General features: G+C 37.8%; 1 protein-coding gene across 4 annotated transcripts in view; it reads right to left on the reverse strand.

Annotated features, from left to right (window-relative positions):
* ARMC8 (armadillo repeat containing 8) overlaps window positions 1-18,320 on the reverse strand; it is a 102,274-nt gene that overhangs the window by 51,346 nt on the left and 32,608 nt on the right. For 3 of the 4 annotated variants that reach the window (XM_061194614.1, XM_061194613.1, XM_061194611.1), the window contains 7 exons: window positions 14,977-15,048; window positions 13,474-13,616; window positions 13,272-13,369; window positions 7,997-8,089; window positions 2,962-3,042; window positions 905-980; window positions 718-808 (listed from right to left, as the gene is read on the reverse strand). In XM_061194614.1, coding sequence (XP_061050597.1) covers window positions 718-808; window positions 905-980; window positions 2,962-3,042; window positions 7,997-8,089; window positions 13,272-13,369; window positions 13,474-13,616; window positions 14,977-15,044 — 650 coding nt within the window. In that variant the 5' untranslated portion in view covers window positions 15,045-15,048. The remainder of the gene's footprint in view (window positions 1-717; window positions 809-904; window positions 981-2,961; window positions 3,043-7,996; window positions 8,090-13,271; window positions 13,370-13,473; window positions 13,617-14,976; window positions 15,049-18,320) is intronic. The other variant, XM_061194612.1, reaches the window with a different exon arrangement.

Here is an 18,320-nt window from a genome sequence, read left to right on the forward strand (position 1 = left end):
AAAAAATACAAATCATATAAACAAACAGAAAACAATTCATGATGCAGGAGTGATTCACTGAAAATTCCTCATTCTGGCCAAAATATTAGAGAGCCACAGCTTCTTAAATACTGAAACTAAACCATTCACTTAGCACAGAACCCTACATAACAGGTGTTAAACCTATCTGGTAATGTATTGATAATTACAGAATTAACATGTACTGAATGCTTACATGAGCCAGGAACTGTGCTAATAAGAACATTACATAACTATCTTATAAATGGTCACATCTCTATGAGGAATCTTTGTTTTGTCTTTCCAAAGATGAGGAAGTCACATTCTCTGAAATCATGCCTTGGTTATCAACTTCAACTAATTCTCACTATTTCTATATCTTTATGTTTTCCTGACATAATACTTAGCATAATATGTGTCGGTTAAATCTGATCTAATTCTGTGTTATTTCAACTGAAATACAAGGAGAAGGGAATGTAATGAAGTAATTTTCTGTAGGTAGTCTTAGATGTTATAAGAGAGTTCTTGTTCTGCATACTACTAGTAGTAAACTGAGTATGAAACTCACATCTATTTAAGAAGATATGAGATAATCCCATGACTTTCAAATTTCAAAATCCCAAAACAAGATGGGGATTGAAAGTGAGCTCATTAGGCTGTCCAAAAATACTCTAAATTGATAAAGCACTGTCTTTCTTCCCACATTGTCTTGACCTTTACCATTTTGCTGATGTGAGCTGCATTTCAATGGGCTTATCCCTCTGTAACATCTTCACAAAAATTTGTGGTAACAATTCTCCATCAACCAAAACTAGAAATAAAACAAACAACAAGGATTAAGGAATTCTTTAAATCTACAAAGTTCATAAATTAAATTGTGTAGGTGCCACTGAAAGTTCCAGCCTACCATTTACCAGGGTCATCGATACCTGGGGGTTTTCAAAAGCTAAAACTGAGAAGCATTTCAGTGCCTGCATTCGAACCTGTAAAAATAAATGAACAAACAAAGCATTTATTTTAATTTTGCAAATATGAATTTTAATGTCTCAGAATCTAAACTCTTCTGAAGAAATATCTATTTAAATCTGCCTAAAGTACTAAAGGAAGGAGTCAAGGGAATAAAAATAAGACCTGTATATCTGAAGAGTACAGTAAGTTAAAATTAATTTTGAAATAAGAAAAAACAGGGAGGAAGTAGCAACTAAAATGGAACTAGATAAATCCCTATTCAAATTTAAAAGAACGCTGTAAAAAATACAATGCTGGTAAGGCAAAGGGAACTTAATAACAATTACTAATTGCCTTCCAAGTGGGACATTTCTTCTTCCCAAATTACAAACCAGAGAACTGAAGAGAAGACCAAAAAAAAAAAGAGTACTCTTGTAGTCGTGTATGGGATGGAGATGGGGAGTGGGGGAGGAGAACACGAGAGGAAAGAAAGTTATGATAGAAGTTCGAAAAGAACTAAACTAATTTAACTTTAGAAATACTTATGAATTATGTTACTATACCTCAAAACTAGGTAACTGGTCTGGGATGACACCAAGGGCTCAAACTCTTGACCACATACAACATATTTTATAATTTGCAGGAGCTCCTATGAGAGCTGCTATTTTTCATTCTTTCTGTTCAGCTTTCACCAGATGACCTAATCCTCACTTCCAAGCCTGAGTCTATATATGATGTTCTTCTGTGGAGCCTGAGATTGGCAGGATAGGTAGCCGAGGTGTGAAGAAGCTCTGTCCCTCACTTGGGCAATGCTCTGCAGCACAAGCACGTGCCTACAGGTGGAACCTAGAATATGTTCATGACACTCTGACAGTGGAGCAAACCTTGGCAAGAGTAATGTTACCAAAACCTTTTTCCTTCTACAACCTGTAACTTGCCATAGTAGATAAGGAAGTCTAGTGTGGAAAAGAAAAGAAAGAAATGAAGAACTGGGGGAGTTAATGAAGCTAGAGGATGGAGAAGAACAAGAACAGTAAATCGCCACCCCAGCAACTGTTTCTTGACATACAAGTGCTGACTGGTCTCAGCCTACACACGGTACAGAGCAGAGGAAGCAGCTCTCAGTATATATGTCCTTCCCTTGCCTCTGGCTAGTTTCAAGCTGGTTCCATTCCCCATTCCTATTCTTGTGAGATCTTCACCAAGATCTAACTTTGGATGTCTGAGGTAGGGAGAACGTACATACTAGCAGGCCAGACCTGTAATAAAGCTAAGGACAAAAAGAGCAGACTAGGATCAGTGCAAATGGATAGACGACAAAAATGACAGCTTCTCTGCTTTACAGGAAATTCCTAGCATATTTAGTTCTAATGTGACACAATAAAGACAGTGTCCCAATATTTGCTACAACTTACCAGTTGGACAATAATGAAATGACCAAAGTTTTAACTAAATGCCTGATAGTATATCATGACACTGCTTACCTATATATAAAAGATGGTAAAGAAATTTAATTAACACAACTGAAAACCCTTGACTTTTTAACTCAAAATACAAAACAGAACACATTTTAAATGTTGATGTATATGTGGGTATATGCTGTAAGTTTGAGTCAGTGTGGCTAAATAAAGGTTTCAAATAGGAAATCCAAGGTCTTTCCTGTTATAGCAAGCCATTGCTCCTACATACTTCAAGGCATGACCTCACATGCAACTTTGGCACTGACACCATACCAGAAGAGACTACTAATGATCACAGGTAAAAATCAATAGGAACTCATACCACAATCATATCCTGAAGAAAAAAAAAAAAAAAGGAAAGGCAAGGTAGATTTTTTTTTAAGTGCACTCTCTCTATAGGTAAAACAATGCCCCATAACATTTTACTGATAAAATACTATTCTTGATCACAATATCTACCAAAGAAACAACAAAACATGTGTGCCTCTTTCCAGACCAAGACTCTAGAAACCCAAAATAAAGTATAAAAGTCTGGCCATAATTTTTAACATCTTACTTTGTAAGATACTGAGGTTAGTAGGTGAGCAATATTCTGAACTGCACCATGATTAAATAAAATTGTTTGATGATCTGGACCCTGTAAGAAAAGAGAGTATAATAATACATTAAGAAGAGTAATGATTCATTCCAATAAAACATTTACTTAAATGGAGAAAACCACATTCACTACAATGTAGAATTTTTAGTTACCCTTCTCCTGTATAAACCCATTCCCAAAAAGCAGGATAGACACTGTTTTCAGTCCTGCAAAGGGCTGTAATATCTTACCTCTCATCTCAGTTCCATAGAACCGCTGCCTCCTTACCTCCCCAAATAAGGAAGGGGGCACAGAAGCTATCCTGGCATAGGCCCTCACACCATTACAGCAACAAAAGCACTCCAAATTCTGCATTTCATGTGCACACCCTTACCCTATGCCCACAGGAGACAGTGTAGTCATTCTTACAACTTAAGGCTGATGACCTAGCCAGGGGAACTCTAAAACTAATTAATTACAAGAGAAACTGGACCAGATCCTAAGCTACCTCAACACATCTGGGAGGTTGGAGCAGTGGATGGTAGGAAACACAGCACTGCATAACTGAGAAGTAAACATGTTTTAGTTCTCTTTCTCTCTCATTTCTCTTAAAATTATCACTTCTTAGAGTAAGAAAGTGAAGTAATAGGAAAATTCAGGTATTTTATTTTTTACCGACTCTGTTTTCTACTAATCAATTTACTTAAGATCTTCAAAATGGCACAAGCTAAAGATTAATGCAAGGCTTTGAAATTGCCAGTACTTAATTCACTTCTTTTATGTCCCACCCATTCACTCAAATAATGAAAAGTCAATTAAAGCCAAGGCAAGGATGGTATTTCATGCTTATCATTATTTAGGAGAGAAAAGTGTAGCACTGAAAGGTAGGTTACCTATTTGGGTTCACCAGAGGAAACCAGTTCCTAGTCTAGAAAAAAAGCTCTCAAACCAACTTCTCCAACTCACTATTTAGCCAAGTTACAACTGTCTTGCAGATGCTCATTCTTTCTTGGACCAAAATATCCATCATTTGAAGTGGGAAGATTAGCATTCATACTTCTGCATAATAAAAGAGCCATACTCTATTTTATAGGCAACAATCCCCTAAACATTTTACATACTATTAAGAGCCCTTTAGGGACTTCCCTGGTGGTCCAGTGGGTAAGACTCTGCGCTCCCAATGCAGGGGGCCCGGGTTCGATCCCTAGTCAGGGAACTAGATCCCACGTGCATGCCAAAACTAGAGTTCACATGCAGCAATTAAGAAGTCCTCATGCCACAACTAAAGATCCCGCCTGCCGCAACTAAGACCCGGTGCAGCCTAAATAAATAAACAAACATACATTTGTAAAAAGAGCCCTTAAAAAAAAAAACACTTCAGCAATTTCTCTCTTAATTTACATACATTTTAAAAATTGAAGTATAATTGATTCTATACATTTTCTAACTTCTAATTTCTTATTTTTTTAAATTTATTTATTTATTTATTTATGGCTGTGTTGGGTCTTTGTTTCTGTGCGAGGGCTTTCTCTAGTTGCGGCAAGCGGGGGCCACTCTTCATCGCGGTGCGTGGGCCTCTCACTATCGCAGCCTCTCTTGTTGCGGAGCACAGGCTCCAGACGCGCAGGCTCAGCAATTGTGGCTCATGGGCCTAGTCGCTCCACGGCACGTGGGATCCTCCCAGGCCAGGGCTCCAACCCGTGTCCCCTGCATTGGCAGGCAGATTCTCAACCACTGCGCCACCAGGGAAGCCCCTTATTTTTAATCACTATATAATATTCCACAGTTTACTCAAGCAAACCCCCATCACATATTTTTGGTACTTTCTAATGTCTCACTATTAATTGACTCATTTGAAACATAGGAGTCTCTGGCTTATTCATTATAAGGGTAGTGGTGGAGACTACAAAGGGGGAGCCAAGGAAAAGAAGGGTCTCCTCAGAATCTGACCCATTTTTTCTACCACAAGTAGGTAACTAGAATAAGTTATGAAGATATGCCTCAATTAGCCTTGACTAAGGTTTTTTTGCCTTCCTTATAAATTTTAACACCCTGATTTATATACAGACAATGTTTAGCAGAACAGCTAAGTAGGCAGGGGGCTGCCTCTACCCCCTTGTACCTCACTGTTCTTCCACCGTATTCAGCCAATCCATTCTCCTGATTTGAGGTGACCTAATACTAATAGATTATTTTATATTCTTCAAGACAAAGAACAATACACAAGTATATTCCTTCCCTCTATTTTAACACAAATGGTAGGATAATACTATATATTTATATTTATATACATATAATATATAAAATACTACATATAAATACTATATATATACTATACATACATATATAAGTATATATATGCATGGCTCTAAACCTTTTATTTCCTTTATAATATATCTCAGTGATCACTCATATCAGTACATAAAGAGCTTTCTCATTTCTTTTTTGGCCTTAATCCATTGTACGAATGTCCCATACTTTAACTAGTATCCTATAGTTAGACATTCAGATTGTTTCCAGTCTTGGAGTTATATTTATAAATGATGGTGAAGCACAGTGCAATTCTCTGTATGTAACTGTTTCCCACCACTTACAGGATATTGTACTTTTTAATCCCTCACACTCTTTGCCCAGATTGCAGCAAATATTTGTTACAAAAGAAGCTCTTCCTCCTCTCTACGGTCATAGATAGGATTGTGTAAAAACAACTGCAGGAAGGAATTAGTGACTGAACCAACTAAAGAGGAGGAACTATTATTCCATTATCAAGTTTCTCTTTAGTCTCTCCAAATCAACCTGCATGAACTTGGAGTTAGTGAAACAGCCTCTCAGGATGGGAAGCACATAAGCCCTCATGATCCTAAATCCCAAAAGATAGGTCTCAAAATCTGAGTCACTGCTTAAGTGGCAACAATGTAGAAGTTAGAATTCCAATTAATATTATTACTAGCCTTTTTTTGCTCCTTAATAAATCAGGGAGAGAATTTCAAAAATATAACTATGATTAGCTTATAACACAAATGCTTTAGAAATCTTTTTCTGTCTCCCCTGCCCAAAGTATGTAAATTTATTTAATACTGATACTAGTATATGAAAATTTGTAAATGAGTCTTAAAATGCTACTATGAATTTTATGTATTGTTTTCATAAACAAAATGAAAATAAAAGGTTTTTATAATTAATGACAATACAGAGATCATCAGACCAGTTGTTTTCAAAGATACATGTTGTTAGCGTATCAGTAGGGAAATTAATACTGTATTTTAGACTACTATTATTGTCACTGGGTTTATACATGCTGTAATGTTTCCTGAGGTCTAGTTATATCTCAGACTACTTAAATTGGGTCATCTAATTACCATGGCAAATGTTAATTATCAGGCTAAAAGAAAGCTAAGTTCAGGTTTTTAATTTTCTTCAGTTCTGTTAGTGGCATGAGAGTGCCTGTAAATTCTTGTTCAGCATAAGTTTCTCTCCAGCAAAAGAACTAGTGATTTAACAGTATTCCGTTATCTATGATTTCAGCTAAAACAGCATTGAGAAGTTTCAGATGAGCAAGCCTAAAAGCACTGAGAAGTTTCTGAAGAGCTATTCTAAAAACTATTTGGGTAACTTCAGGAATAGGATTATTCGAACTTCTCATAATTTGACATGTAGTAGTTATACCTCCAGGTCCAATTTTCAGTGTCCTTTTGGGATTACTGTGATTATGACTAGTAGATGCCGTGCTCTCAAGCACTTGCATCTAGATGCTGAAAGATTTGTAATGAGGCATATAGTTCTGGAGTATCCTTCTCCACCTATCTACCAGGGTTGGCTATAAGACATCATTTAATGTTGGAAATTGTTTTCTCACAGCTTTTCTTTGCCCACCTCAAGAGATTCAGGAATTGACATCCCTGGTCCTGTGAGTTGGCTTACATGCTCACAAAGCAATCCAGGAAGAGAAACTTCAGAGACTTGACAAAAATCTTAAATTCTAAATGTCTTATATAGAATAGAATAGGCTATGACAGCTAGGATTTGGGAGGGGTTTTAAGTTATAATCTGCAGTTAGTTATAATCTATAGTTACTTTTTCTGAAAGCAACTGATTTAATTTATATTTGGGAAACTGTCCTAAAATAGCATAGATCTGTGATCTTCTTAGTTTAGTATGCAGTTGTTCACCTTTCCTTCTTTCCTATAGTTCCCCAAACTCCTCATTTTATATTTGCATTATAAGTGATAAGTAGGTAAGTAATGCTGTCCTGAAAAACTTATCAGAAGATAAACAATGACTTGGTTAAAAGTTAGCAAATTATGGTTATCAAAAGAGTACACTCAACATGTAAACTATGAAGCAAAATAAATAGCACTGCAGAGCACTCTTCAGTTTAGGTTCAGGCTCTTTTAATAACTGAAATTCCTCTCAACAAAGAGGAGAGAAGAATCTCTCTTAGTTCTCCTTATAAGAGATCACTTAAAACAATTTCCAACGATGTGGAAACTGAAAGTGTGGGAAAACAGTCATGAGCATATACTGCTGGTAGGAGTATAAAATTGTATAACCTCCATATAAGACAACATGTGGTAAAATTACATATGCACACACTCTTTGACTCAGCAATTCTGTTTCTTATAAAATGTCTTACATACAGGGTATTTGCTGCATCACTGCTGTGAAATAAGACTGGAAACAAGCTAAATGCCCAACAATAGAGGACTGGTTGAATAAATTATTGACATCTATACAATAAAATACTCTTCAACTGTTTAAAAAAAAAAGAATGAGGAAACTCCTTATGTACTGATATGGAATATCCTTCAAGATGTTAAGTGAAAAATGCAAGGTGCAGAACAGTATGTATGGTATGCTACCATTTGTGTCAAAAAAAAAAAAAAAGAGGGGAAAATACATACATACGTCTGCTTATATGTGTATAGATTAGCTACAGGAGGATACACACAGAAGGCACATCTCCTGAGGACATGCAAGATTTTATATTATAGAGAACATTTGTTCTGGTTCTTACTTTACAGCAGTGTGAGAAGATCTGACAGATGTACTCCTGGGTATAGCGGGACCTGCTAAGCAGCGCCATGAGATGTGGTATCACTGTGGCATCCTGGAGTCAAAGGGAAGAAGAGCACAGCAACAAGAAACTCAAACACAGTGAGTATCTCTAACAAATGATTTCCACAAGCAGATACATATGTAAGCCTCTTATCTTAATGACAGTAAATCAAGTCTCTTTAAGGAACACAACACAAAAGCAACACGGCAATCTAAACTGTCAAGGCAAAGGACAAGGAAAGGGGCTTCAATTTTCATCCTTGACAACAAAATACAAGAACAGGAAATTCTCAATTTCTCTCCCATAAACAGCCTACATCCCCACAATAAAACAAAATCATTTCAATAAGACTTGACATAAATCTATTCTGAAACCAAAATGTGACATATTAATAAGATATGTAATAATGTATTGCTTATAAGGAGGAATTGCTGTATTAAAATAAAAGTTGGCAATTTTGATCTCTGAGATGTTCTGGTAAGTATCAGCAACAGGTTAACACTCATAACAACTGTAGTTAGCTAATTTCAGTCTTCACAATTTATATCATAGCAACTTCTCACTTATAGGCCACTCTCTGCCTACTACTGACACTTCACAACATACATGATGGTATAGGACAAGACAGAAGAATCCACCTAACCTGCTGCAGGGCTCTCCAAAAATCTCCTCTTTCTTGAGTGCAAAAAGAATTAAACGTTGAAATAATATTTGGCTTGAACCACAGATGGAAAAGGAGACTTAGCTCAAGCCCCCTAGTCAATGCTGTCACAAGTCCTGTAGCAATAATTCTCAAATATGAATGTGCATTGCGTGTATGTTCCCAGGGGACATTCTGTATATACAGATTCTGATGCTCTAGGTTTGGAGTAGGACTTAAGATTCTCCATTCTAACAAGCTCCCAACTGATACCTGATGTTGCTGGTCCACAGACCACCCTTTGACAAAAGACAACAGAGGGCAAGGAAGGAAACTTAAAAGAATACCAGAATACCACTGTTGGCATAAACAAGATTTGGGGTTTCCCTCAGAAAGAAAAGAATGCTCAAGATACATAAAAGCTAAGTAGGAAAACAGAAGGTTGTTGATGCCTACAAGTAGAATCTTTTCCCCTTGCTTGTTAGTATAACCCTGTGTTGTCATAAGCAGTTTAAAAACAAAATGAGGGAATTCCCTGGTGGTCCAGGAGTTAGGACTCAGCGCTTTCACTGCCATAGGCCCAGGTTTGATCCCAGGTCGGGGAACTAAGATCCCGCAAGCGGCGCGGCGTGGACAAAAAAAATAAAGAACACTCAGAAAATTTCAAAGAAAGTCAGCTACTAAATTCATTTAAAAAAGGGAAGAGATGAGAATGTAAAGTACGCATCTATTTTACAGATGTGGGGTTGGGGTGGCAGGAATAACGACGACAGTGGTTCCGTTGACAGATGATAGGGAAGTAGGTAACAGCTGAGAGAGAAGAAGCACTTGAGAGGAAGAGCCTCTATTAGGCTCCTAAAACTACTTCCACCTCATTCCTTTCCTCCATTGCTCTCTCATCCCTCAGTTTTCCTGTGACAACAGCCCCTATCCCATTTCTTCACACCTGCGTCCTTTTTGCCAACTGTGTTCTGTATCTGCAGTTTATGGTTGATTAAACAAGGCAAAGAACAGTTACATAATTTCCCCAAAGTCACCCATCTGATAAACAGGATTGCAAACTAGACATCCTGCCCTCTTCAGCAGGACTGTGCTGTCTTTAGTTTACTGCCTGAGTTGCCGTGGTAGCTGGCCTCTACACAATCCAACTCACAGATGTCAGTTAGTTACACCTAAATACTACTCTCCGTCATTGTCCCACCTAACACTTTTCATGGATTCTCCACTGTCTCTGAGGGATAAAACTGTTTCACAATTTAGGTATTCTCTCTGTGAAAGTCACGTTAATGTCCCTGTGTCTTAATTTTTCTTATGTAAAGAAGTTAAGTTTGTGTAGACTAGTGTTCTCCAAATTATGCACAACGATCCATTAGTGGGTCATGAAATCAGTTTACAGAGAGAAGAGGAAGGAGCTAAATCAGTTGACCAGGATCAGTTTCTCCCCCATTACTGGGCTGGGGGTTGGGGAGAAACTTATAGGGTAAAGAAGATGGGTGATTGGTTTAATTTCTTTGTAAACATGACAACTGGACCTTCAGGAAAACAGATGGAGAGCTCTTCTATGTGGAATGCTTTGAGGAGGATGTCCCCATTTTAGAAGTGCTTACAGTAAACCACTGGTTCTCAAAGAGTGGTCCATGGACCAGTAGCATCTCAAGTTACTGGGAAACTTGTTAGAAATGCATATTATCAGGCCCTACCCCACACTCACTGAATCAGAAACTCTGTAGGTAGGGTCCAGGATTCTGTGTTTAATGAGCTCTCCAGGTAATTCTGGTGCATGCTCAAGTTTGAGAACCAGTGTAGTAAACAGTCTTTGGATTTATGAGGCATGGCTCCCTGAAGAATGCTGCACAAATCACTGAGGTATAAAACTGAGATGTTTCATAATTTAGAGCCTCCCTGCTGTGTGAGGTGACCCACAAACCTCACAGACCTTATGCATCATTACAAGCCAGAGGAGCAAGGGCCTAATGTAGGAAAAACAAACTATGGAGGCACGTGGCATGTTCCCGCTCCCTGCCTGCTTTGCCTGTGCCTCTTGACTGCTTATATTCTTGAAATACTTGTAAAACATGATTCTGGACAAGATCTCTGATACATATGTGTCCACTTTGAAACTCTGACATTCTGTGTGTCAGCTCAGAGAATCACAACCAGCATTTTTTTTAAATGAAAAAGGATAGAACAGAAATCAGAAGGCACCAGATTTATGGAACTGTTTTGTGAAGACTATCTCAGGATGTTCCACCACCCCTCGCCCCCTCCCCTTTCCGCCCCACACACACAGTATGGCAGTGGAAAATATCATTCTTACTGTGGACTGTGGATAAGAGTTTGAAAAATACTAGTCTGGATAATTTTTATTAAGAAAGTCCCAAGTAATCAACAGATAAAAACACCCCCTAGGGCTTCCCTGGTGGCGCAGTGGTTGGGAGTCTGCCTGCCAATGCAGGGGACACGGGTTCGAGCCCTGGTCTGGGAGGATCCCACATGCCACGGAGCGGTTGGGCCCGTGAGCCACGATTGCTGAGCCTGCGCGTCTGGAGCCTGTGCTCCGCAACAGGGGAGGCCGCGATGGTGAGAGGCCCGCGCACCGCGGTGAAGGGTGGCCTCCGCTTGCCACAGCTGGAGAGGACCCTCGCACGGAAACGAAGACCCAACACAGCCATAAATAAATAAATGAATAAATTTTAAAAAAAGGAAAAAAAAAAAAAAAAAAAAACAGAAACACCCCCTAATAATCCCTGAAGTTTTTGAAAACCACTGAATGACTCTAAAGATCTTTAGATTCTCTCACACGTATTCTGATTCTAGCCTGGTAAGTAAGCCTCTAACAAGCTGCTTCTGGTTCACCTCTCCAGCCGAAATGAATACAGATTCCCTTCCTGCATTAGACTGTTTCCTAGAACAGCTTCTTTTCTCTCCACTTCTTGAAATCTTATCCATTATTCAAGACCAGGTCGAATTCTACCTTCTCTACAAAGCCTGCTCTACTGGACTTAACCTATAGTGAGTGCATTAAATATACTTCCTTAATTTGTACCTATTAGGAAATTAAGAAGGGTCTTTTTACAAAAACCAAAAAAAAAAAAAAACAGCTTACAAATTCCTCAAGATCTGAGACGATCTTTCACTTCTTTACAAAGCCTAGAACGTTTGATATTTGAAAATTAGCAAGACTTCAAACACTTCTTGAGACGTTTCTACAACACAGTTATCACAGTTAAGATCACTTTTGAGATGCTAAGTATGGGTTGGCCAAAAGGTTCGTTCGGTTTTTTCCGTTAAGATGGCTCTAGTAGCACTTCGCTGTCTTTAACTTTATTCAAAACAATTTTGTTAGACTGTATGTGACAGCTGTCATATCAGTGTGCATTTAAAAAAAGACGTACCAAAATTGGTGAATTTTTGTGTAGCCATTTTAATATTGAAGACGAAAGAAAAAAAGCAACATTTTCGGCATATTATGCTTTATTATTTCAAGAAAGGTAAAAATGCAACTGAAACGCAAAAAAAGATTTGTGCAGTGTATGGAGAAGGTGCCGTGACTGATTGAACGTGTCAAAAGTAGTTTGTGAAGTTCTGTGCTGGAGATTTCTCGCTGGACGATACTCCATGGTCGGGTAGAACAGTTGAAAGTGATCGAATCGAGACATTGGATGAGAACAATAAACGTTATACCACGTGGGAGGTAGCCGACATACTCAAAATATCCAAATCAAGCGCTGAAAATCATTTGCACCAGCTTGGTTATGTTCACCGCTTTGATGTTTGGGTTCCACATAAGTTAAGGATAAAAAACCTTCTTGACCGTATTTCCACATGCGATTCTCTACTGAAACATAATGAAAAAGTTCCGTTTTTAAAACAAATCGTGGTGGGCGATGAAAAGTGGATACTGTGCAATAATGTGCAACAGAAGAAATCGTGGGGCAAGCAAAATGAACCACCACCAACCACACCAAAGGCCAGTCTTCATCCAAAGAAGGTGATGTTGTCCATATGGTGGGATTGGAAGGGAGTCCTCTACTATGAGCTCCTTCCGGAAAACCAAACAATTAATTCCAACAAGTACTGCTCCCAGTTAGATCAACTGAAAGCAGCACTCGATGAAAAGCGTCCAGAATTAGTCAAGAGAAAACGCATAATTTTCCATCACGATAACGCAAGACCGCATGTTTCTTTGATGACCAGGCAAAAACTGTTACAGCTTGGCTGGGAAGCTCTGATTCATCGGCCGTATTCACCAGACATTGCACCTTCGGATTTCCATTTATTTAGGTCTTTACAAAATTCTCTTAATGGAAAAAATTTCAATTCCCTGAAAGACTGTAAAAGGCACCTGGAACAGTTCTTTGCTCAAAAAGATAAAAAGTTTTGGGAAGATGGAATTATGAAGCTGCCTGAAAAATGGCAGAAGGTAGTGGAACAAAAGGGTGAATACGTTGTTCAATAAAGTTCTTGGTGAAAATGAAAAATGTGTCTTTCATTTTTACTTAAAAACTGAAGGCACTTTTTGGCCAACCCAATAAATTAGAAGTATGCTGTTAGTAAAATGTAACTGATGATTCAAAAACACCTAAAACTCACTGTATACAGTAGTTCCTCTGGAGTAACGGGACTGGTGAAGATGGTGCGCAGGCATCGGAGGCAAGCTTCAATGAACTTCAGGTCTGGGGACAGTAGTCCTATTAATAGAAAACAGATTTGAGACTCATCCTTTCAACTCATATTTAAAACTCTGCAAACTGATTCTAATTTTTACTTGTATAAAAATGACTTCTTTACATACCTTGCAGTAAGGCAGGGATAATATGGCAATCGAGTAGAGACTTAACATTGTTTTCAGTACCCATAGCAAGACTTCCCAATACCACTGCACATTCAGTTTTCAACTCTGTGCTTGAGGTTTCTTGCTGAAGCAAGTACAATAATCTAAAAAGAAAGAACTTGATAAACAGAAGAGACTAAAAAACTTAAAAGTAAACATTAGCTAAAAGTAGTGTTACAGAAAAAGGCTACCAATACATCCCACACACTGAAAATATGGTTGGCAAGCTTATAGAGGGCTAGGAAATGGTCATATTTTTATATAAGCTGTTAATTTAATAATGGAATATCGAGTGGGGGTGGATCTAAAGAGATTTTCTTCATTTTGAGCAACAGAACTATCACATAATCTTAGTTTATCGGGAACTGTGAATCTGAAAGTTGTCCACAAGTGATCTCTGTGCAAACAGCAGCACCACAGTCCACGTCATCTGCCACTCCAGGATATGAAGACTCCCAAAGCCAAGTGCTGCCGGATCTTAAGGACCTTGAATCCCCAATACTGCAGTTCAGAGATCACAGAGATCTAGCCTGGAGGGAATATTCAGAGTCCTTGTGCTGCTCTTCAAGCAAGGGAAGCTCTCTTCTTTCTCCAGTCCTCCTATTTGGGAGATCAGAAGATCCTATTTCTACTTCAGGCCAGCCTGCCAAATAAATACTCCCCAAATTCTAATCATCCACCACTTATGACCATCTCCTTTATGTTCTAATGTAGAACCTTCATGCCCCCTAAAGCATATTTATATATACTGAGCACTAATTCCCTAAGAAAGGCTGCTGACAGCTTTATAGTGACCAAAGGTCAATCACGATAAAAACAATAAAACCATTAATCCTATATTAAAAGATAGAAAAGAAGAAAGAGAAAAAACCAAAACATTAAAAAATTCTGAATGAAAAACTTACAGCAATCGCACATAAAACTTAGTTCTGGGTAGCAAAGGCAAAGAGGAAGTTATACAACTGTCACTGTCTACCAAAAGGAAGCTTATTAGCTTCATCAGAAGAAATCAAACTTTCTATGTTAACTTAAAAACCAGCAAATTCGAAAAATTAGAAATTAAAAAAGAAAAGCAGGGTTAAAAAACCAAAAAATTTTTTTAAATTCAAAAAAGGTTTTGAGAATCCTAATAAATTATTATCCAATCATACAAAAACTGCCAGAGCGCAAAGGAGACAGGGAAGATTCAGGCTGGTGGACACTGCTTATCTACACAACACATCCTTTTATTGCAGGGTCAATGATCTTCCTGAACCTCTAAAAAGTATTAATACATCTGTTTCATATTCCATTCCCTGGTACCTTAATTTTTTTTTTTTAAGAGATGTTTCATATACTTCAAAGCATTTATTTAAAAAAAAATAAGAGGACAATACAGAAAAAAGATAGGTCTTATGGTTGAGAATGAGAAATACATTCAAAACTTAGTATGAATAGCAGAAAAGGGGATGACAGCAAACTTACCTTGGAACAGCTCCTAGAACAATGAGGTTGGCTTTCTGCTTGTTGTTTCCAATTACAGCATTTTTCATGTCTCTGAATTCAGGGGAAAGAGAAAAGGGTAAGGTATGCTGAGACATCACAGAAAAATAAAAGATCAATGCATCCCACTTTATCTTTATTATGCAACATCTTGGATTGGCAAGTACAGAAGTTAGGGACAAAGTGAAAACACTGACGCTTTTCCACCTGGAGTGCCAAAGAGAAGGGACAGAGATAGGTACCTTATAAACCTGGGACTGTAAAACAGGAGAGTAGCAAGGTGGGGGGAGGGGGGAATGAGAGACATCTTGAGTATTGGCAAAAGACTTCCAATACAAAGAAAGTTGAGTTCTTCAAAAAAGGCTACCAATCCTTTGAATAAAAAGAAATATAGGCCATCTTCTCACGCACAGCTCTGGGAGGAGGGAGTAAAAGCAGCCAGCCCACAGAACAGATCTGATCTTGTTTCAGGGACAATGACTTTACTTTTTTCCTTTTTTTCTGACTTCTCTGGACTGAATATTTCTGATTCCATTTTATCTCCTTTATTGTCTTATTAGCTGTACCTCTTTGGGTTTTGTTTTGTTGTTTTTCAGTGGTTGCTTTACAATCTACAATATGCATCTTTTAACTTAACACAGTCATACAATTTACAATATGCACCTTTTAACTTAACACAGTCAATCTTCAAGGGATATTATCCCATCTCATGTGTATTGTAAGAGTCTTGCAAGCATATACTTCCATCTTCCCATCCATTCTCTGAGCTGCTGTCATAGATTTTATTTTTAAATTAGTTAGAAACAACATAATATATTGTACTATTTTTTTTTTTTTTTTTGGCTGTGCTGTGAGATCTGTGGGATCTTAGTTTCCCCACCAGGGATCGAACCCATGCCCCCTGCAGTAGAAGCACGGAGTCCTAACCACTGGACCACCAGGGAATTCCCTGTATTGTACTATTTTTGTTTAAACAGCCACTTATCTTTTAAGGAGATATAAAAATGAGAAAAAATCTTTTATATTTCCCATATATTCACCAGTATTTTTTACTCTAGCTACACTCAGATCTTTACTTCACCAGGAGTAAAACTCTATTCCATAGTAAGAATATCAATGACCAGTTGGTTCACAAACACATGGTTGTTCCCAAAGGACAGGCAGAGAAAAAATAAATAGCTCAAAATAAGCCCAGTACTAATAAAATGTTTAATAAAAAAAGCTTACGCTAATTGGTCAGTAGTGCTATCTTAACATAGAACATTAGAACACTGTGATTCTCAAAGTATGCAAGAAGGCATCAGACTCTCCACGGGCATTTCAGAAGTTTATGAGAGTGTCTGGAAACTTCTGGACATAGTTTTAAAATAGAAAGCCTTTTTTGCACAATCCTAAAGAAAACTGTATTTTTCAGTACTGTACCTGCCTTGTAAATAAAAGGGAGACAATACTTTTTTTTTTTAATTTTATTTATTTTTTTATACAGCAGGTTCTTATTAGTTACCCATTTTATACATATTAGTGTATATATGTCAATCCCAATCTCCCAGTTCATCCCACCCCCCACCCCCGCCACTTTCCCCCCTTGGTGTTCATACGTTTGCTTTCTGCATCTCTTGTCTCAATATCTGCCCTGCAAACTGGTTCATCTGTACCATTTTCTAGGTTCCATATATACACGTTAATATACAATATTTTTCTCTTTCTGACTTACCTCACTCTGTATGACAGTATCTAGTTCCATCCATGTCTCTACAGATGACCCAATTTCATTCCTTTTTATGGCTGAGTAATAGCCCATTGTATACATGTACCACATCTTCTTTATCCATTCATCTGACGACGGGCATTTAGGTTGCTTCCATGTCCTGGCTATTGTAAATAGTGCTGCAATGAACATTGGGGTGCATGTGTCTTTTTGAATTATGGTTTTCTCTGGGTATATGCCCAGTAGTGGGATTCCTGGGTCATATGGTAATTCTATTTTTAGTTTTTTAAGGAACCTCCATACTGTTCTCCATAGTGGCTGTATCAATTTACATTCCCACCAATAGTGCAAGAGGGTTCCCTTTTCTCCACACCCTCTCCAGCATTTATTGTTTGTAGATTTTCTGATGATGCCCATTCTAACTGGTGTGAGGCGATACCTCATTGTAGTTTTGATTTGCATTTCTCTAATAATTAGTGATGTTGAGCAGCTTTTCATGTGCTTCTTGGCCATCTGTATGTCTTCTTTGGAGAAATGTCTATTTAGGTCTTCTGCCCATTTTTGGATTGGGTTGTTTGTTTTTTTAATATTGAGCTGCATGAGTTGTTTATAAATTTTGGAGATTAACCCTTTGTTCATTGATTCGTTTGCAAATATTTTCTCCCATTCTGAGGGTTGTCTTTTCGTCTTGTTTGTAGTTTCCTTTGCTGTGCAAAAACTTTTAAGTTTCATTAGGTCCCATTTGTTTATTTTTGTTTTTATTTCCATTACTCTAGGAGGTGGATCAAAAAAGATCTTGCTGTGATTTATGTCAAAGAGTGTTCTTCTTATGTTTTCCTCTAAGAGTTTTATAGTCTCTGGTCTTACATTAAGGTCTCTAATCCATTTTGAGTTTCTTTTTGTGTATGGTATTAGGGAGTGTTCTAATTTCATTCTTTTACATGTAGCTGTCCAGTTCTCCCAGCACCACTTATCGAAGAGACTGTCTTTTCTCCATTGTATATCCTTGCCTCCTTTGTCATAGATTAGTTGACCATAGGTGCATGGGTTTATCTCTGGGCTTTCTATCCTGTTCCATTGATCTATATTTCTGGTTTTGTGCCAGTACCATATTGTCTTGATTACAGTAGCTTTGTAGTATAGTCTGAAGTCAGGGAGCCTGATTCCTCCAGCTCCGTTTTTTTCCCTCAAGACTGCTTTGGCTATTCGGGGTCTTTTGTGTCTCCATACAAATTTTAAGATTTTTTGTTCTAATTCTGTAAAAAATGCCACTGGTAATTTGATAGGGATTGCATTGAATCTGTAGATTGCTTTGGGTAGTATAGTTTATCACAATATTGATTCTTCCAATCCAAGAACATAGTATATCTCTCCATCTCTTTCTGTCATCTTTGATTTCTTTCATCAGTGTTTTATAGTTTTCTGCATACAGGTCTTTTGTCTCCCTAGGCAGGTTTATTCCTGGGTATTTTATTCTTTTTGTTGCAATGGTAAATGGGAGTGTTTCCTTAATTTCTCTTTCAGATTTTTCATCATTAGTGTATAGGAATGCAAGAGATTTCTGTGCATTAATTTTGTACCCTGCAACTTTACCAAATTCATTGATTAGTTCTAGTAG

The sequence above is a fragment of the Eubalaena glacialis genome, chromosome 6, assembly GCF_028564815.1.
Source record: "Eubalaena glacialis isolate mEubGla1 chromosome 6, mEubGla1.1.hap2.+ XY, whole genome shotgun sequence".
Lineage (NCBI taxonomy): Eukaryota > Metazoa > Chordata > Mammalia > Artiodactyla > Balaenidae > Eubalaena > Eubalaena glacialis.